The sequence below is a fragment of the Rhinatrema bivittatum genome, chromosome 10, assembly GCF_901001135.1.
Source record: "Rhinatrema bivittatum chromosome 10, aRhiBiv1.1, whole genome shotgun sequence".
Taxonomy (NCBI): Eukaryota; Metazoa; Chordata; class Amphibia; order Gymnophiona; family Rhinatrematidae; genus Rhinatrema; species Rhinatrema bivittatum.
Genome location: NC_042624.1, coordinates 83525459 through 83546822, shown reverse-complemented (window position 1 = coordinate 83546822; position 21364 = coordinate 83525459). Strand labels below are relative to the sequence as shown.

The following is a 21364-nucleotide window of genomic DNA, read 5'->3' as shown; positions in this document are numbered from 1 at the left end:
CCCCCATTAGTTTCTCCGAAAGGTCTTGTAGCAGCAGGTAGAGAACGTTTCGGGGAGGGGGAGGCGCGATCTCCCCCCGCCCCCCATGGCCCAGGCACTCACCTGATATTCCACTCCCCACCCTCCCGTTCTTCCTTCCCTTTGACTCCATTCCAGCCCTTCCCTCGCGCTCCCCATCCGCCTTCCCTCTAGGCACGTCAGCGTGTATTTTCCAGTTCTCCCTCTCTCCGATTGGTGGGAAGCGCGGCTGGGCCCGGGCAGGCGGCCCTGGGATTGGCGGCGGCGGGCGGGGCGCTGGAGAGTAGTTGGGGTTGCGCTCTGTCAGTAACACATGCCTGGGTAGAGCCGCGGCGGACGCAGCAGCGGCAGTGGTAGAGGCGGCGGGGGCCCTCCGGTCTGGGCTGCGAACTCCGGCCGTCGCCTTTCCTCGGAGCGCGCGCTCGCTCTCCCCTCCCGCCATCGCCTTTCCCCGGGTATCTGCGGAGGCCCGGGCGGGGGGACTAGAAAGCGAAGTCACAGCGGCGGCAGCCGGAGCTCCAGCGGCAAAGTTCCCTTCGATTTGCGGCTGCGGGCGCCTTCCTGCCGGAGAGGAGCTCGAATAAGGAAGTGCAGAGGAGGAGGAGGGTGCGGGCGCTGCTGCTGCTGCTCCGTCTCTTCCCGAGAGCTTCCGCCCTCCCACCGCCTCTTCCTCCGGTGCTGGGTCTGGAGCCAGCGGGGAGTTAACGGCCTGGGACGCCTCACCCTTGCCGAGCAGCCTTTTTTTTTTTTTTCTTCTTCCTTTGCCGGAAAGCGGGCGCGGACCTGCTCGACTCGCCTTCGGCCGACGGAGAGAGAGGAACACGGCGAGGTAGGCACAGGTCTCTCCCCCCCCCCCCCCCGCGCTCCGTCACCACCGGCCCCCTCCTCTTCCCGCTTGGGTCTTGCATGAACTGGGAGCGCTCCGTCCGTCCCGCCGTGCGACGGGAGGTCTGCTTCTCCCCCCCCCCTTTCTTCTCTCTCGCTCCCCTCTCCGTCTCGTTTCAGCTGAGAAGGGGCTTTCCCCGACTCGATCGCGAACTGGCGAGATTGCCGCCTGTTTTCCTTTGCAAGCGCTGAGCGGATCGCACGGTCGTCTTTTTTTGTTTGTTTGCTTTTTGTTGAATTTTCTTTAAACAGTCGCAGGAAAGATCCTTAGCGCGATGGTAGCCAGCCTTTGTGCTGCCTTCCACCAGAAATCCAATGAATCGCCTAATTAAAATCGAGGCGTGAATTAAGCTTCCATTTTTTTTTTGTACTACAGATTGCCAGCTCCACGCTGCCCCTCTCTTGGTCTCCATTAAAATAACACCAGAGACATTGTTTAAAAAAAAAAAAAAAACCCTTTAGCTGCCGCCTCTGCCTTCTGTTCCAAAGACTCTCGAACCTAGTCCCTAAATTGCTTGGCTACATAATTACGAGAGTAAGCCTATTCAAGTTAAAAGCATTTTTTTTTTCGTTCTTTCAACTCTAAATGAAACTTGATGAGGGCCTGTCCATAGTTATCTGGGGAGTCGCTTTCTAGTCAGGCCTCTTGATTCATCTCTCCTAGATTTAATCAGCATTAAGGTATTGCTTGTCCTTAAGAGCTCTGGCTAATGGGGTTACTTGAATGCTTTACTTAGTGTTGCGTTTCCTTTTTTTTTTTTTTATATTTACCTTTCAGTGGAGGATGGGGGGCGGGCTGCTAGCGTGTACAGGCAGCATAGTATTTGTTTTAAGAAATGTGAAGCGATTAAACGTCAAAAAATAGTAAAAAAAACAAACAACAAACAAACCTTCAAGCAGGAACATGCAGATTCATTTAGGGAAGGGGGATGTAACTGTAACAAAAGGCAAGTCCAGGGGTAATGCATCAGATCAATTTACATAAAGGTATGATGCATTTGGATAAATACAATGCTAATGGCTTTTAGAGTGGTTGTTTTCCAAGCATTAGTGTTTTGTTACAGCCTAATTGGTACAGTTCTGATTCTGGTTTATTGTGTGGTTTCTAGACGGATGTTCAGGTGGGTTATTTGTGAACTATGGCTTTTTTTCCCCCCTATATACATATGCAAGGTATTGAATCACCGTTGCAGGGATGGTCCTCCAACTCTTGTAGCCAACTTTGGCCAGGGTAACAAAGTTCTCCCCTCCCCCTCTGTTGGTGTGTGTGTGTAGGGTAAAATGTCTTTCACTGTTAGCCAGATGCTTTCGAAGGAGCACGTAGGGCTTACAAAGAGCCAAGATAAAACAAGCTTAATTGGCAGTAAATAACTTGTTCTTTTTATAGCATATGCGACCGGAGCACCAACTAAAAATTTGCTGCACGGTGGATGGGAGGAAACAAATTAATCGGTTTAGTTTAAGCTTAATAAATTGATTCCTGTGTTTATCCCTGGTAAATGCACTGCTTTGCATAAATCATTCATTGGAAAGTTAAAAGTTAGCACATTCCGGTGACAGCCAGGCTACTTTTCAATCTAAGTTGCGACCTCGCAATTGTTCTAAATCTATCCTTTCATAGTATTATCAGTGAACGGCGCTCTTCTGAAGGAACAAAGCTGCTGCATTTAAATTGCTGATCAAGGACAGATTAGCGAGACAAAAGTGGAGCGTGTTTGTATAGGAAGTTAACCGACGTCTAAAGTTCAGCTCACTGATCTATTATTATTCGGGCCAGTGTCCTAAATAAGAGGGCAGCCATTGATCTTCAAGATGAAATGGGATTTCAGTGTAAACAGCCATAAGAGAAATCGGTTAGTACAGTAGCCAAAACAACGGCAGCTTAAAGGTGTTTGGGATCTGAGAGAACCAGTTTCGCAAGTTCCTGTGGCAGAAAGCGCATTCGTTGCATGAAGCTGAACGGCTAACTCCTTCCCAGCTCTGAGCTGCAGGTTTTAAAGCTTGTGTGCTCAGGGATGTGGCCGTGGGTTGATCTACCGCGCAGCAGCACCGTAAACATGGGGTTAGATTTTTTTTTTTTTTTTTTGCAGTGCCTTTTCTTGATTAGGGATACTTGATGTTTTTGGTCCAGAAAGAGACCATTGCAGCGTGACCTCTCATTGACTTGAGATGATGTTAGCTGGCACTCTCCTATAAACTTTACACAGATCGATGATGCAGAACGAAACTGACTTGGAGGGGATGGAAGCTCAGAGCAGCCCCAGTGTGTTTATGGGGGAGCGCCCATATCTGCCAGTGTATTGAATCTTTAGGTCTGCGCTTATACCACCTTTTTTTTTTTTCTGTTTTATTTTATTTATTTATTTTTTTACAGACCATGGTGAATCCTGGTAGCAGCTCACAGCCTCCCCCAGTCACTGCTGGCTCCCTCTCCTGGAAAAGGTGCGCTGGCTGCGGCGGCAAGATTGCAGATCGCTTCCTGCTTTATGCCATGGACAGCTATTGGCATAGCAGGTGCCTTAAATGTTCCTGCTGCCAGGCTCAGCTGGGAGAGATTGGCACCTCCTGTTACACCAAGAGTGGCATGATTCTCTGCAGAAACGATTACATCAGGTAAGATGCCAGCTGCAGAATCTACCGCCTTTTTTTTTTTTTTTTTTAACTGAAGGCTGGCAAAGAGCGGCATCGTGGGTAGGGTACGGGGGAAGTAAAACTGTACCCGGGCATCCGTAAGGCGCTTCTAAACCAGATCTGGTAGGGGGAGAAGGTTTCTTTGGGGCAAAGAGGTCCAGGAGAATTTGCCAGGCAAGACAGGCGGTGAAGCCTAGATTATATACGCAAGGCCTTGTTTCAAATTCCTGTTTACCTGAAAGTGGTTGGTTGTATCTCACTGTCTGTTCCTCCCACTGTAAAGATCTCTTCTGAAATCTGCTTCTAAACCTTGTACTTTGGAGAAGAGAGGACACTATGTACATATGTAAAGCCATGGACTGGGTTTAGCCTGTTGTCTTTACTATTTACTCATTCAAGTCATTTAAACCCTTTAAACTCCAGGAGTGCACTCCAAACGCTGTCCTCTTCTGCATGTAGCAGCTGATTGGAGGCAGTCAGTCTAGCCAAAGAAAAGTGGCTGTGAATGATCACACTGGTATTTTACCAGTTTGAAGGGTGCACAATTTTTTTTTTTTTTTAAAACATAGAAAATGGCATTTGGGGAGTTAGGTTAGTGTGTAACATCTCTTTTATCAGATCTGCAGAAGCCCTTTCTGTCAACTTTACACACTTGGTTACTGTACATAAGATGAGGTATCTGTTTATGCCATCCCTTCCAACAAGTTTTTGCAATTAGTGGAAAGAATTTGAGGGGTCAGGTGCCTGGAGGATCTTTTCAGGTGAACTGAAGCTCCTTAAACTCATTAATTTGAAAGACATTTTGAAGGATTACGCGGTTCAATTTGAGTAAATGGCTTGATGCTTGTGCACATGTTTCAACATTCAGTAATTAAAACAACAACAAAAAAACCCTAGTTGGCATTACAGGAATTACATTGCATAGTTTTAAGATAAATTGCATTGTGTGTGTTAATGGTTGTCTTTCAGTTTTGTGGTAAATGCCAAGAGCTCTCCCCATTTTCCTATTTGTCATTCATGTTTCTTCAAAAGCTGCCTTTTTATTTCTTGGCACCATTGCTTTTGACAAGAAATTGACTCTAAATCTTAAGTTTTAGAGAGAAATTGTGTCTCTTGAGATGGTGACATAACCAAATGCACTGGTAGTTCTGTTCCAGAATTTAATGTCTGTCTTTTTAAATAAATGTCTTCTAATCTAACTTTTGTTCTTTGTTCTGTATCCTCTAACAAATGTGGCTGGAGGAAATAATTTTGAGATTGTAATATTTTTATAAGAATTCAATGTTAGAAAACACAGAGGTTAGTGGTAATGCTTTCTAGGTCTGCCTCTTGAGAAGCTACAGTAAGCCTGACAGAATTTTAATTAAATAGTGCAGAACATGGGGAAGAAAAGGCATTTGTTTGAAGTGAAAAAATTGACACCACTGTCCCGATGCACTGCAGATTCATCTGGCAACAAAAGCCATCAAACAAAGCTTCACTTCTCTTTAAATTAGCAGTAAACAGAATATGCAGCTCCTGTATGCTCCATGCATGTGTAGACAAGTTGATCAAACCCTCTTCCTCTCACCCTCTTTTTTTTTTTTTTTTGTTTTTCTTTTTTTTCCTGAGGCGAAGAACCTAATACCCAATTTATTTTCCTATTTTAATGATAAATCCAGTATGTAATGCTGTTGAGATCAGTTTTAGGGCTAACTTCCCCCCCCCCCCCCCCCACTTTTCAGAGTCCGTATGTATAAGGAACTAGTACAGCAGACACACGAGTTACCTAGCAGGGTTAGGGTTAGCTTTCATTTCTGTAGGATAGAGACTCTGCTTTGACACAGTTAATGACCAGTTGTACTTTGACGCTATATTCTTTCCTCCCCCAATTTCCCATGGACACCAGTTGCTGCTGCTCTGTGAGCCTGCCTTCTTCCCCCCCCCCCCCCCCCCCGATCCCTAAGTATTTGCTATATTTCTATTAAGGAACTGATGCAATTTCAGAATATTCGGCGTCTCTTAAGTCTAAATGTGGCATACTTATGGGAGTGGGGGCAGGGGATGGGGGACTGTCATCAATATCTTAAATTTTGAGATTGATTGCAGTAGACAGGTATGCCACCAGCCCAGATGTGGAACCACAGACCTTGTCTGGCAGGGCTGTGTGGTTTTGTTTTTTTTTATTTTTTACACTGTGGCATTGAGACGTAGTTTCTGGAACGAGCCTAACAAATATGGGTAAGAGCTGAAGCTTCTTTCATTTGCATCCAGAAAGGGAGGGGAATCTACCTCGGCTCCATTAATGAGTGCTTTCTGTGGGAGACTGACATGCAGCTCTCAGAACCCTAGATTCAAGATAACCCAGCCTGACGGTGAATCCACACAATTAAAACCTTTAATTAGTGGCTCCTCCATTTTCCTTTAGTCCTGATAGGTTTTATCTAATGAGATCTGGGCCCTGGCTTAGATCAGCTCGCTGTGACGTGTCTGAAATGAATGAGAGCTGCACTGCAAACAAAACATTTAATTAACAAAATTGGCCTGTAAGAGAGGGGATTATTAAGCGGGGCCAGGGCGTTCGCCTCTTAAAGTGACAGAATCAAGCAAGGAAGAAGAGACTGAACTGCAGATTCAAATAACTTTATTGGCCGGACTTACTTTACGTGTGTTGCCAAAGTAATAAACAGAAAAAAAAAAATAAAAGGATGGGAAGGGGAAACGACTTCCCTGTGCTTAGCATCCTCAGTGCTGTGTGTTCCTTTAATATTTGGAGTATCCACATGTTTTGGGGATTTTATTTTTAGCTCTGAAAAGACCTCCCCGAACAGTGACGGTGCCATTGGCAGCCCCTTCCTGTTACCCTGCTGATCAGTTTCTTTGCCCTCATTATCCCGGTGCCTGGCGTTTGGGCTCCCTCTTATTGACGCTTCCCTGGTTGGCAGCCTGCGGTGCATACTATGGTGGCAAGGAATTCTGGGGTCTGTGACGTAACCTGGGTCGCTCTTCTGGCATGTCTTGGCATCAGTGCTTGTGGCTGGACTCAGAAATCGACTTTTTTTTTTTTTTCTTTCCACTGTTGTGGCTTTTTATAAAAGGAATTGAAGAGACGCCATGCAGAGTTCATTTCCCTAGTAATCAACAGCAAGCTGCTATATTCGGGGAATGCTGTCCCTTTAATTGAACTGGCTAGGTAATTAAATGGCGTTTTTCCAATAGGACGTGCTAGGTAAATCTAATAGTTGGTTATTTAATATCACTTTGAAGTCTGCCCACTCAAGCACAATGACAGCAGAGGAGCATGTGAACTATTAGCTAGGAGAAAACCCGGGATCTCAAAAATTAATTAAATCGCATGCAATTTAGGGGGAACGTTTATCTTGATTTGTCATAACAGAATTAATTCAAGGCCTCCAATTCACTTGGGGGCAGATCTGTTACTCTGAATTAACCAAGCGTAATTTGGTTGATATTCTTCCCTCCCCCCTGCTCTCTCCCCCCCCCCCCCCCCCTTCCCCACAAAGCGCTCTCCATTATGCACAGGCTCCCTTCTAAGTATCAATAGCTTCTGCTGCTTTTAAGGTGCTTGGGCTCCAGTTCTTCTGAAGTACCTTTAATGGACTTGGCTCCAGGCATCATTTCTTTCTAACATTTAATAGAGGTGGTGCAGAATTCACATTAAATTCTGATGTAAAAACAATCTGTCCATATCACTTCCCTGTCTCTGAGGTTTTTGGGGCTTTATCTCAGTGGTAGGCATAGGATGTGCATTTTTTTTTTTTTTTTTTACACTTCGGAATTTTTTTTTTTTCAGGATTGTCAAATGCATTTTCTGCTGCACAAAACCTGGATATATGGTGTGTTTTATACAGGCCTTTTTTTTTTTTTACATGAGCCCGTTTGACACCAGAAAAGTATGAGCTTTTATTCCTGTGAACTAAAACTGAGTTTTAATTGAACAAGTTGGTGGTTTGACAGAAATGAATAGGCTATAGAGATATTTACTTTTTTGCTTAATGTTTAGAATTAATAGACCAGCTACTAAACACCTTAGGAATTCACAGAAAAACTACCTTAAAGTGCATGGGAGGATTTTGCCATATAAAGAGTCTCTTGATGTTTGTGATTGATTGCCTTACCCGAATGCTGAAATATTAACGACCTCCTTGGGCTGAGGACCCAAAGAGGAAACTGAAACCAATTCTGTCATCACAATTAAAGAGTCCCCTGGCTTTAATTAGCCTGACCTGGGGTATCTCTCCCCATTGCTGGAATTAAAAAGAAAAAAGCCCATTAAAGTCCAGTCTGAGACTGATAGCTACTTAATTGAGCACCTAAAGCCTCAAGCCTTTTAAATCAAACACTGTCCTGGACAATCCCCTGGTTAGATAATTAACTCTCCAGCTTCACAGAAAGTATGTGAAAACAACTTTTCAGAATAGGGGTAGTGTTATAGTGGAGGCCTTGATCACTGGTGAAAAAACTCTCTCTCTCTTCATGAAGGTTGCAAATCTAGTGTTAGGGCTGCCAACATGAAATTTCTTAATTATAGTGGATCAAAAAAAAAAAAGCTTTAAATTGTTGTTAATCTCTCGTTTTAATGTCACTTGTTCTGCCATATTTTTCAACTTGGTAATTGTTTTCGTGCATTTCACATGCTTTTCTTGGAAAGTGTGTAGAAAATGCTGTCGGTGTGTAGAGGGGTTTATATAATTGCCCCTCTCCCCACACACACACGATTTGATAGCTATTCATAACCCAGAAATGATTGGGATTCCAGGGGAGATGTCTGCATGAAGGAAGCTAGCACCCTGGAGATCGGTACAGCGTGCTGGTACTACTAGGCCCCAAATGGGGGTGGGAAGGATAATGTAATAGTTTTGTTTTTTTTTTTCCCCCCAGTCCCTTCGCGTGTGTGTGTGCGTGCCCATGCACGTTACTGCTGGAGATTTTGGAGCCTGCAGCCTTTTTGCATAACTTAATGTGTTTGTTTTTTTTTCCCCCGGAACTACTTATTCTTAAGTACCCCTGCTGTATCATTTCTCTCTTTCCCCCCCCCAAAAAAAAAGCTCAAGGGAAGAATTTTGTGCTGCTCCTTGTACCCTAAACGTCAGCAATTATATTCATGAAAAGGCCTGAAATACATGTTTGGGGCTGTGCATAGTTGGAGTCTGTGTGTGTGTGTGGGGGGGGGGGGGTGTAGCGACACAAGCCTGAGTTTCTGGGCATGGCAGAAGTGCTGGAGGGAAGGGGAGTGCAAGGCAGAGCTGGGAGGAAGGAGGCCCTGCATTAGCCCAGCCCCTCCGTGTGCAGCCCCTTGGATTCTGCAGAAATGTGTCGCTGTGTGATCGTGGATCTCAGACTAATTAGTTTTGAAATGGAGTTTTGATTGAACTCTTCAAATCGATGCTGCTGCAAAATTTGTTTCTCAGGCTTCCTATTAAAAGCCATCTTAAGGGGCAGTTTTACTACTCTCCCTGTCGTTCAGTCGATACATTTAATAACAACTTACAGGCTACTTTCAATAAAGTGGCGACAGCAAATTAGTAGTTTGAGCATGACAAGCCGCCTCTGCAAAATCAGAGGCAGAAAACTGTGAGCAATTATTTTGCTGCAGAATAAGCTCACTAGCCTCCCTTTTTGGATGTTGGAGGGAGGGGGTTAAGGGAGCTTGCAAACAGATTTTTGGATGGGAAGGAAATCATAAATATTAAGGCCACACTTTTTTTTTTTTTTGTAAATGCCAGTTGTGTGCATTTGCTTCCTACCTTACCCCCTCTACTGATCACCACCAGGTCTCCCAACCCTAATCGCTGGTACATTTTTTTTTTCATTGCAGATTCATTTTGAATCCTTTCATAAATGTTTGTGCCTGTGTCTGAGGAGCGGCGGATAAAAGCGAATGCAGCCTTCTCCGATTTTTTTTTAGCCAACACATTCTGTCAGCATGAGTCCAACAATCGTTTGAAACAGGGCACCCCACACCAGCGTGCGGTTTTTGTGCCTTTATAGACATTTTAAGGAATTATGTGTATATTTTGGTCCCTCTCTCCCAACTCCACCCCACCCCAGTGGCAGATGTTGTGGTCTCATTTGATTGCATAGGAAAACTGCAGTGATACAGCAAACACCCAGAGAGATATGATGACAAATGGGTCCAGATCCCGGCAAATTACTTTCGGCTCGAATCGAAATTTCATTCAGTTTGTTGCTAGCAGAGATGAAGTAATCTAAATTGTGGACTCAGGAGCAGATAGCGGGAAGTTGGAGCAAGCATTTCATTATCGGGAGAGAGAGAGAGAGGAGGTTAGGATGAAAGAGATGAGCAGAGGCAAATCTAAAGTGTTGACACCATGATTGAAAAGGTTAACCCATACACATTATATATCAACCTGGATAGCGCAGAGTTTCTAATGGAAACTCTGCACTGATGGAGGTTTACTGGAGTTTCAATACACTGAGCATGATGTCTTCTTCGATATACAATCAAATCCTCTTAACCCTTTTGATGACTCATATCTTGAGATATGATTAAAGTACAGAAAGAGTTCTTCATATAATTTCAAGGACACAATGCATTTAAACTCCAGTCATGAATTGTATCTCTCTTTTTCTCATGATGAACACCGAAATCTGATAAAATGCGTGCAGAACAGAATTGTTTTGTATTTGCTATAGGTGTAAGTCGGTGTTTTTTGATTAAATCCCGTGCTTTAGTGCAGGGAACACAGTCCTATTTACTGCCTGTATGTGTGGGAGGGGTGGGGGGGAATACAAATGATTGCCACTTGGGTTAGGGGCATTCTTACCAGCTGGGTACAAAAGCTTAAGTCCAAATACATCTATATTAAATTTTTGCTACATCATGAGACACAAAAAAACAATTTCAGGAATCTTTTTTTTTTTTTTCTCTGCATTAAACTAACCAGCTTATTTTTTGTTTGTTTTTTTTAATAACTGCAGGTTATTTGGGAACAGTGGTGCTTGCAGTGCCTGTGGACAGTCCATTCCAGCCAGCGAGCTGGTGATGAGGGCGCAGGGCAATGTCTACCACCTTAAGGTAGTACCATGATTGCCTGTAAATGAGGAGGATGATTTCATTGTTCATGTCTGCTTTTCATATCGGGGGGGCCTCCATTTTTCATACGTCACTTATAAAACAGGAGCTAGAGTGTGAAAGAGACATGGATGTAATTTACCTGTCCTGTGTACGTTTTGTTTAGACTTTTTTTGTAAACTGGAGTGATACTGTCTAACCTCCTTTATAGGTAGAATCCTCAAAACTTATGCAATTTATTCTGTTTCTATGTATTCACCAGTGATCTTAGTAGCACAGAAATAGTATCAATTTCAATAGGGGTGTGTGTATATATGTATATATATTTTTTTTTTCCCTCCTTTCAGTGTTTCACATGCTCTACCTGCCGGAATCGCCTGGTCCCGGGAGACAGGTTCCACTACATCAATGGCAGTTTATTTTGCGAACATGATAGACCTACAGCTCTCATCAATGGCCATTTGAATTCACTTCAGAGCAACCCACTACTGTCAGACCAGAAGGTGAATACTCAGCATGTGTTGATAAACCTTTATTGCTGATGGATGAAAATGCACATCATGTGTTCCTAAAATTGCACTTTACCTCTGCAGCTTCCTTCAGTGGTTATAGCTACCGTCTAGATACTGTGCATGTATCCTAGTTATGTAAAACAGTCTTTTCCATTTGTTCTCACTTGCACGAATATGCATCTGTGTAATGGGGCAGGAGCAGTCACTTCTGCTGTACACATTGGCTGGGGGTGTGGTAAACAGAAGAAAATGCTAGCTTCTATTTTGTAATTCTTTGACTTGGGAGAATGTGCAGAAGCTAGTACTGTAATTCTTTTACCAATTAAAACTTGACTTGATAGTTTCTTGGGTATAAGCTTATTAGTGGAGGTGTGTGGGGTTTTTTTTGTTTTTTTTTTTTAAACAAATCTTGTGGTACATGATAGATTTCTGCATAACTACTTTAAGTTGAAATGGAAAGCATGATAAAACTAGGTAGAGAGACTTTAAATAGTTTTAATCTGTTAAGTTTGTATTGATTGCTTGCCCACAGATTTGATTAATGTGTAGTAATGTTACTCCAGTGCTGTGCAGCTCAGCTTCTTTAGTGCGAGAGATCTGTGCTTCATCCATTTGCGTTCACATTTTGTGTGTGTTCGAATAGGGCAGTTCCAGAGCTATTTCAGAATCAGAAACCATCTAATCAACAGTTGTGCAGTATCTGCCTTGAGACCGGATCAGTTTAGACCTTTTTTTTTTAATCTCTTAAGTTGCATAGCTGAGTAAGTGGGTACAGTTTGATAACTGCTTTACCTAATTTGTAACAATTACTGTCAGCTGTTAGCGCAGACTGTTCACTCCACGCTGGTCCAGGAAAAAAAGTGAATGCATGACTCTTGCACATAGTTTTATACACATCATATTTCATACTGATTATGTATTGATGACATTGATTCATTTACTCTTTACAGCGCCACTTGCATGGATATTAAATCTTATTGACCACAGATGAATTTTAATTTCAGATTGGCAATAGATTTTTCCATCAGCTCTGATAGTATATTTGACTTTTTCATCATTAACCCAGGCAATCACACAGCACTGAGTTATTGCACTGAAACAAAAGTGCACACTTCAGTTGGTAATTCTCTATAGATTTACAACAGGAACTTCATTAATGTCTGTTGTAAAGATCACAAAGAACAACATTTATCTGCAAATGGAAATTCAGCAGTCGGGAACAAAAGACGAGAACCTGCATTCTGTCTCATTTTTGCATTTGATACACAAAGCAAATGGCAACCTTTTTTATTATGGCCTGGCTGTTTCCTCCTGTTCCTTTGGGCTTCCAGTGCAGCTGGGACATGAGCTTTCATTCACGATGATCTGGGAAATCACCCCTCCCCTTTTTTTTTTTTTTTTTTTAAATGATATCCCCTCCCTACTTTTTAGTCCAATCGTTAGTGAGGGTCCTCAGCTGAGGACCCTAAATCTGGCCACTAGGTGTTGCTGTTGCTCAAGGTCACCCCCCTCTCTAGGGTTGTGAACACTGCTTTCACAGCATTCCAAGCCCCGGCTGAGCCAGGAATCCAAACCAGATTCCCTCTGCATGAGCCACTGGGCTGGCCAGCTTGCAATAAGTCTTTAACTTCTGGGTAAATCTGTGCAGAACCACCTCTAAACGTGCCAACCTTAAGGATAGCTCAGTTCTCTTTAATATCTTGCAAATTGCAAGAATCTCTTACATTTCTTGCATGCATTCTCTGACCAGTATCCTATCAATTTTTATTTTCTATTTCCTTCCTGCTCTTGTGCATGAACATTAATCACCCAAGAATCTAAACTCTTTTTACTTAGTCAATCAACTTAACCAGATAAATTATGTCTCTAAGTATAAGCATCTTAATTACTTATTCTGCATAACTATTTTCTATTGATGAATGCCAATCCTGTGCAAAAGTAAAATTACATTTGATTCACACTGCAATGAATATTAATGAGATTAGTTTGACACAGACTTTAAGCAGCAGTGTGCATATGCACACTGCTGCTTAAATAATGCACAAATAGTGCACAAATAATGTTATAATAATATTATCTGTTTGTTAAATACTATTGTTACTTTCAACGTTCCTTGTAATAATGTTCAATAGTTGATTGTTATTGTTCTATGTTCTATGTAAAAAACCCCAGTCTAACCTCCCAGACCAGGGCAACCTTTTCGTTACTTGTAAACCGGACTGATTTGTATTGCATACAGGAATTCCGGTATATAAAAATTAAAAATAAATAAATAAAATAAAATATGAACAACCCTTTCTCTAGATTTTAAGCATAAAACCCCCACCCCCCAAAATGGTTGGTTCTTTATTCAAAAACTTGTATCCTGCATTATACAAACAATGCTCCAATGTTACGTCTTAATCATAAATGATACATTTGAGATCAATAACTTCTAAATAAATGAAATACTAAGCTGAAGACAAATTCACAAGCAAATCACAGTTATGAAAATAAGATACTGAATAGAATCGGACCAATTTTAAGGAGTTGCAATAAATCTGTTAAAGGAAATGATTATTCTAAATAAGCCTAAAAGTATCTTTGAAAAAATAAAAATACATTGGCTTGCAAAAGTCCTCTACCCCTTTTTCCCCCCCCCCCACAAAAAGTCAACAGATTTGTGTTTGTTGCAAATGACACATCCTTCCAGAAGGTAGGTATGTTGCAAACCAGTATGATCTTAATGTGAATTGTGACTGAATTTATTCTCCATTTTTTTGTAAAATTAAAAACTGAAAAATGCTGCTTGCATAAGTATTCAACCCCATTCAGACCAAGTACTTGGTAGAGCCACCTTTTGCTGAAATAACAGCTTTAAATCTGCAGGGGTAAGTTTCTCCCAGCTTTGCATACTGTTTGAGAGTGACCTTTGCCCCTTCGTGGCAGACTTGCTCCAGGTTGTTCGGGTTGGTTGGATGACACTTATCGACTGTAATTTTCAAATAGTGCCTCCGATTCTAATTGGATTGAGATTTGGACTTTAACTTGGCCATTATAGAACATTCACTTTTTTGTTGTTCAACCACCCCTCTATTGCTTTGGCCTTGTGCTTGGGATCATTATCCTGCTGAAAAGTGAACTTTCTCCCAAGTTTTAGTTTTTTAGCAGACTGAAGCAGGTTGTCGTGCAGTATCTTCCCTGTATGTTGCACCATCCATCTGTCCTTCACTTTTAACAAGATATTCAGTCCCCGATGAGGAAAAGCATCCCCACAACAGGATGCTGTCACCCCCATATTTTACTGTTGGGATGGTGTTTGCTGAGGAATGGGCAGTGTTAGGTTTGCACCACAGTGTTTTGAATTTTGGCTAAAAAGCTCCATACCACAAAACCTTATTCCACATTTTAGCTGGGTCACCCTGATGCTTTGTGGTTTTTCTTTAGTAATGGTTTCTTTCTAGTCACTCTCTTATGCAGGCCAGTTGCATGCAGAGCTCTTGATTTGGTTGACTGGTGCACCTCCACTCCAGTCTCTGCCACTGAACTCTGGAGCTCCTTCAAAGTGATTGTTGGCCTCTGTGGCTTCCCTCACAAGTCGTCGTTTTGAGGGACGACCTTGTCCAGGCACTGTCTGGGTGGTATGATGCAGCTCCCGTTTCCTCACACTTGTTCCAGCAGTGCTCACTGGGATATCCAAACACTTGGATGATATTTTGTAGCCTTTTTCTTGTCTTTAATTTCATTAGAAATCTTTCGTCTTCATTTTCACAGTCTGACCAAGGGTACTGGAATTAGAGGGTCTTTTATCCAGAAAAAGTGATCTATCTATCTTTTTTTTTCTTTTTTTATTCATAGGTAGAGACCAGTTGTTAGGGCAATATTTATCTGTGTTTATAGGAGCTTCCACAGCACAGGGGTTGAATACTTAATGCAAGCAGCATTTTTCAGTATTTTATTTTACAAAAAATGCAGAGAAATAACAAATTGCGACTTTGAAAATTAACTTTAAAAGAGATACTGGTTTGCAGTAAACATTGTTTGGAACAATCTGTGTCATTTGTAATCCACACAAATCTGACTTGGGGGGAGGGTGAATATGTTTGCAAGCCACTGTAATAGTAGTTTTATATGCTAAGGCAAAAAGGTGAGCCATTACTTTTTTTTTTTTCTTTTTTTTGTAAGGTCTTATTTCACCATTTTTTATTCCATCATTTCCATTTTATTCAAGATGGATTACTTTATAATCTCCCCTCTATGGAAAAGGAAGGGAATTCCAGAGAGGGCCCAAAAGAGAACCTACACTTTCATGATTCTTAGAAGCAAATTGATTTAAGTCAGGATATATAGCAAAACTGTCTTGCGTTCTAAGATCTAGTGGGCACAAGGTTTTATGATTTTCTCAGAAAGGTATGAGACCACCTCCATGTAGTGCTTTGAAGACCATAAAAAGGATATAAAAGTTAGTCCCAACACTAACCAGGAGCCAGTAAAGTCCCTTTAGCTTTGGGGTAATGTGGTCTTTAATGTGACCGCCAGTGCTTAAAGAAGCAGCTACATTGTGCAGTATTTGAAGGGCATACATTTGGGTTGAAATTCAAAATAAGTAGGTTGCAGTAAGAATTCATTTGTGTGAAGGCTTGTTCTGTTTGCAGTATTTCACTTGTAAGCCGTTCTTTGCCCAAGAATATGAAGAAACCAGTCAACTTAAAGCAAACCTTACCTTTTGCCTTTTTTTAAGGAGAGATGAAGCAGCCTTACCACATTCAAACAGCAATGTAAACGGCCTCCTACCCAGAAGTAAAACAAGTTGCATGTAAAAGGGGGGGCGGGATCTTATCACAGTCCCTAAGACCTTGCTTTAATGAAGATTTTTGTTTTGCTTGGAGGCTTTTGATGTGCGCAGTGAGGGAAGAGTGAAAATCTGCAGAAGACCATTTTCTGTCTCTGTCTACAAGAACCCACAACTGATTATTTTTTTTCCCCCTTCACAAAATAATAAATCTGAATCCTTTTAAACTTTTCCCGAACTGTTATAGGTTGCTAAATGCAACTGGTTACATATCTGGCTCTTTCAAATGGTCTTAGCACTGCAGTCCCAAAACAAAATAAACTGACTTGAGATCAGAGTAAACCAGTCTTCTTTTTTTTTTTTTTACTGAATAGATAGTGACTTTAACAGTTGTCCATAATCCTTGTCACATTTTTTTCTTTCTTCCTGTGACTGCTTAATATGAAAGGCATCTCATAAAGTAGCAGTACTTCGAATTCTTTAGGTCATGCAGTTGAAAAAACATTGAGAACCCTTTATTTTTATTCTGATTATCATTTTCTTTTTTTTTTTGTTTAAACTGTTTTTTATTGGAAACATATCTTAAGCCATAGTCGTATCTGTCATAACAATTTGTCTGCAAACATTCCAACATATTACATAAATACAACACATTAAAAGAGAATCAAAGATATTTTAGTATTTTTAAATTCTACCTTGATTCATAATCAAAGCTGTTTTTTGCAGATCCTTACATGTGCCCTGATACATGTAAAGCATGAATAGAATAAGAAAAACTGAAGAGTTTATATGGGGGGAACAAAGGGCATGGCCAGAATGAGTGCAGGGGTATTAAAAATAAATAAATATCCTGTTTTTCACACTATTTTAATCAAATACCTAAGATTCAGTGATGGTGAACTCCAGTCCTCGAGTGCCACAAATGGGCCAGGTTTTCAGGACATCTTCAATGTATATGCATGAGAGATTGCGTGCACTGCCTCCATTGGATGCACATCTCTATCTCATGCATATTCATTGTGGATATCCTGAAAACCTGGTCTGTTTGTGGCTCTCAAGGACTGGAGTTTGCCATTACTGGCTTAAGACCTAATGAAATGGAACTGGGGCCAAACAGATAATTTTAGAGTTGAGCTAGAATAAAGCAGTGTGGCTGCTGTGTTTTAGTCCAGGTAGGTACATATTATCTGCAACTTGTTTCTTCTTTGTCTAGCTAGGTTTTTAAAGTCTAGAGGAGTGGGGAAGGGCATGAGACATCTCGGATATGCATCAACCTGTGGAAGTCTGCAGGTGTATAGAACGGGGGCCCCCTTTCCATGCTAAGGACCCACCCTTCGGGGTGGCACCTTGCTTTATTCCTCTGAGTGCTTATAGAGAGAGCAAGTGGTGACATACCAGAATAAGTGGCCTAAGTTTAGAAAGTTTTGCCATGATTTGTGCCTGTTGAAGAAAATTGAGCCCTGTGGGATTTGATTTGCATTTGAAATTGGTATAACTTAATATTAAAGAGAGGTAATAACAGCATCACACAAATGTAAGTTGCAAAGCTGCTGTACTGCATGCACAACATTATTTGAGAATGTTGTACACAATTCATTTACTGGAACCATTTTGGCTATTGCTAAGAGATGCAGATATTTTGAAAGGCCAATCTAGTCCTAGGTTTATGGTGCTGATCATGAAAACCTTTGGGCAGGGTGCTATACCCAAGTGACTTTAAGGAAGTTATTTGGGGAAGCTTATAATTGTGTGCTTTTAAGTTCTGCTTTCTGCTGTCTAGATTGTGAATCTAATTTTGCATTTTTTTTTAACTTTTTTTTATTGAGTGTGCCTATATTTCTGTAACCCCTGGGCTAGTATCCCATCCAAGATCCCAAAGGCCAGCTTCAGATAAGATTTAAACTGCTAAATTTTCTTCTTCTGATGTTAAACCAACTCTGATGTCCAAGATTTCCCTGTTGGGGAGGATGTGCTGGGATGGTGGAGATTTTTAGGCCCTGAGCAATGTTCAACAGTTAAATCAAGTCGACGTTAAAGACTCTTGTAAACAGCAGTGATCACTCTGGAAGCAATTGATGGTTTCCAACTTAACTTTTACTGCTTAAAGATAGAAACTGATGAAAAGATTTTTTTTTTTTACCAGTGGCTGTTATACAACCATTATACAGCTTTAGTTTTTAATACATTTGTGACTTTAGGCTTCTAATATATTGTTACTGATATCGATTAGTTTTCTGATTTCTAATCAAAACTACCCCAATAGTGGTGTAGTTTTGGAGCTTCCTCCTAGTATTTGGTGGATGAAATGGTATTCCAATTTCCATACTTTTACTCCAGTTCAGTATTCTCCTCACTCCCTTATATTGTACCTGGGTAGTACCTCCATGCCTCTTTTGTCTACATCCTGGTGATGTGGTGGTAGATAAACCAGATGGATGCCACTAATCTCCTTCCAGCTCCTAGTACTCCTCTTTGGAAATGAATGAAAACGCATTCTTCCCCCCCCCCCCCGCCCCCAGGATGTCAATGGGACTGTTGGCTCTCTTTGAGCGATTCCACGTCTAAATGGTAAATAAATGGAGACCCTGGGTTCTAGGAACTCTGACAGATAACCCAAAAATAGACCTAAAACCAGAGAAATGAAGGTTGGACAACTTCTTCCTCCAACAAAAAGTTTCCCAGAAGACCTTTACTTCATCTTAGTCTCTTCCTTAACGATTCATGGGTCCTTCCTTAAGGAAAACCAAAAAAAAAAAAACAGGGAACACGGTGCTATGCTGCCCCTACAAGGGATAATCAGAGTCCACATCCTAAGATGGTGGCATGGCTTTATATACTACAAACCACAATATCGCCACACCTGTTTCTCCTGTTCCAAATGGGGAAATCCTCTTTAAGTGTAGAGAGCCTAAAGGATCGCCACTAGATTCTTTAAATTTTTTAATGTAGCATTTGTAAGATTATTTAAACTGTTAGATCACTGCCAAATGCCAAGTAAACAAACTTGCTGATCGCTTTATCCATATTTAAAATATTTGCACAATATTTCTGCAGTAGTTTGTCTGTACAGCCTTTGTCATGTTCGAGAAGCTTACACTTTTGAACTGTACATCCAGAATTACTTTTGTAAGGAAAAAAAAAAAAATCAATAAAGTCCCAATTGCTTTCATACAGGCTACCAAACTCACATGTTTTGAAATACTTGAGGGCACTTATAGTTGAAAGCTTAGGTACTAAAGTAATAGTGTCCGGATGAGAAAAGCCAGCACACCAAGACGAGAGAGACAAGGAAATTTTGTCGTCACTGGTTTGCGTGGAAACCTTGGTAAGGACATGCATTTCCCGGCCCTCCTAGTTGTGGTCTGCTGACTTCTTCATCCTTAACCTTTTTGAAAGACTAAATCCTCAGATGTGGTACTTTACTGTCCCATACAGCTCACCAGGCAGTGATGCCATAGTGTGTTTGGCCTTAGTGCTATATGCGTTCCACATGTTACTGTCCCTAGTTAATTGCTATCCGCTAATTTTTAATCCAGTAGTGGTTTTTAGGCTGTTAACGTCTCTCCAGCTTCTATCAAGTTGTGGATAAGATGTGCGTGGGATAACGTCTCGCTGTTCCATTTTATAGTAGCTATATAAGAAATCTTTTGGTTTGTATATCACTCAGCAATCCTATTGTAGCTTCATAATTGGTGTTGTCTGTGTCCATAGCAGAGGACATTTGATGCTCATTTATTAAATACGCTTGCTGGCTGCTCCCTAATCTCTTTGTTCTGGACAGACAAATTACCTTTCCCACACTAAGCTTCAACTCTGGGGAATTAAGCCTCCAAGCCGTCACCACTTTAATTAGCTAGAAAGTGGGGGGTTGCAGTTGCTAATAGACCTCGGGCTTTTAGTAACTTAAAGGGTGAACAGAGAACTTCTGGTAAGCTCAAAATGTCATTAAAAAAAAAAAAATCAAATATATTAGATTTTGGTAATTGCAAACAGATTGTATTTGAAGACTTTTTTTTTTTTACCCATGTAAGTCTGATTTCTGTTCAGCTAGACATTTTTAATTATAACAATTCATTAACACATTAGTGAGGAAGCACATGTGTGACTTTTTAAAGTACTTAGTGCTTATCAAAAATAAAACTCTTTAAATTCATTTTTTTATTAATCTTGAAAATATTTGCATGTATAATAAAACAAAAAAATATATATTGAGGATGTGTAGTTTCCCAAGGTTGCACAAGTTAACGCAAAATTGAATACAGAAGAGAGTGGAGGTAGCTCAAAACATTACAAAGGTTTCTACAGGCATGATGTAAAGTTTGAGGATGGATAACAAAATTGCATTTGGGTTGTTGACCAAGGATCCAGTACTCTGCATTTGCCTGTAAATTCTGTGGTTTTGAGTACAGTAAGAGAATGCAACCGTTTTGGCCTGTTTTTAGTATGGCCCCATTGAATGGTGTTAGAAAAACTCAGTTGGGGAGCAGTATTGTTAGCAAAAGACATGGTGCCTGTTCTGTGAGAGATTCAGCATCGCATTTTTTTTTTCCTTGCAGGTCTGTTAAAAGGTCAGGATAATGCAGAATGCGTGCCTTCATCTCAAATTTTGTTCATCAGATGGATCCCATGCGTCTCCAGTAGACAAGTCACCTTTTTTTTGTAGCTAGCATCCGTGCCAGCTCCATGCCATTGCATCTTCTTTGGTCTCGATTGCCCTTCCCACATTTTATTGGTGTATTAAAATGACTGAAGATGAACATTTAAGGACTCCATGAACCTGGGCTAATGGAAGACTAAAGAAAATGAAAAGAAAAAAAACAAAAAACCAGGACATCTTTGGGGGGGCGGGTGTGGGGAAGAATGACATATGAAGCGAATTGAGAAGCATTCAAGTGTGCTTTCTACCCTCGTTAACAATTAGCAGGGCACTGGCTGGCGCTTTTACCCTGTGTTTTACCTTAACAACATTCTATTTGCTCTTTGTATACCTTAGGTGTTGTAAGGAAATGTGTTTCGATCAACCTGAAACTAAGATAAAAGGAGAGAGATGTGGCGCTTGTGGTATCCTATCACAAACACTTTTCTTGTATCTCTGTACAATACAATGTATGTATGCATGTAAGTGTTTTTGTCTTAATGTTGCTACTTCCCATGGCAAAACAAACCAGATCTGGCTCAGTGCAGCTATTGTGTAGAGATTTTCACCTACTTGCTGAATGAAGAAAAATCTTTTATTTGTGATATTTTCAGAGACATTTGCTCTAGTATGGTGTATTTAAATAATAAAAAAATAAAAAGAAATGTTAATGTTTTGGGCTTTAAATGTTCAACTTTTCTGCACTTTGGAACTGACTCTGCAAATCGCGTACCAACATTTGCGCAAATTAGCAAATTGAAGCTAAGTATCAGCTGGCATGAACTGGGGTAGCCAAGAAGAATGGGACTCTAAACTCCTGATTTTTGCTGTCTTGGAAACAAACTGCGGTAGGAGCAAAACGTACTTTTTTTTTT

General features: G+C 41.1%; 2 protein-coding genes across 2 annotated transcripts in view; one reads left to right on the top strand and one right to left on the bottom strand.

Annotated features, from left to right (window-relative positions):
- LOC115100053 (tau-tubulin kinase 1-like) overlaps positions 1-483 on the bottom strand; it is a 190710-nt gene extending 190227 nt beyond the window's left edge. Inside the window, exon 1 of the mRNA XM_029618225.1 lies at positions 103-483. Coding sequence (XP_029474085.1) covers positions 103-460 — 358 coding nt within the window. The 5' untranslated portion in view covers positions 461-483. The remainder of the gene's footprint in view (positions 1-102) is intronic.
- On the top strand, positions 347-21162 carry LMO4 (LIM domain only 4). The gene is made up of 5 exons (XM_029618226.1): positions 347-847; positions 3278-3516; positions 10477-10573; positions 10918-11073; positions 20410-21162. The coding sequence occupies exons 2-5, from the start codon at positions 3281-3283 to the stop codon at positions 20416-20418; spliced, it is 498 nt and encodes a 165-aa protein (XP_029474086.1). The 5' UTR covers positions 347-847; positions 3278-3280; the 3' UTR covers positions 20419-21162.
- The last annotated feature ends 202 nt before the right edge of the window (positions 21163-21364 follow it).

Coding starts and splice junctions, on each gene's coding strand:
- LMO4 (XM_029618226.1), top strand. CDS start 3,281: ATGGTGAATCCTGGTAGCAGCTCACAGCCTCCCCCAGTCACTGCTGGC. Junction 3,517..10,476: donor TGCAGAAACGATTACATCAG/GTAAGATGCCAG, acceptor TAATAACTGCAG/GTTATTTGGGAACAGTGGTG. Junction 10,574..10,917: donor GCAATGTCTACCACCTTAAG/GTAGTACCATGA, acceptor CCCTCCTTTCAG/TGTTTCACATGCTCTACCTG.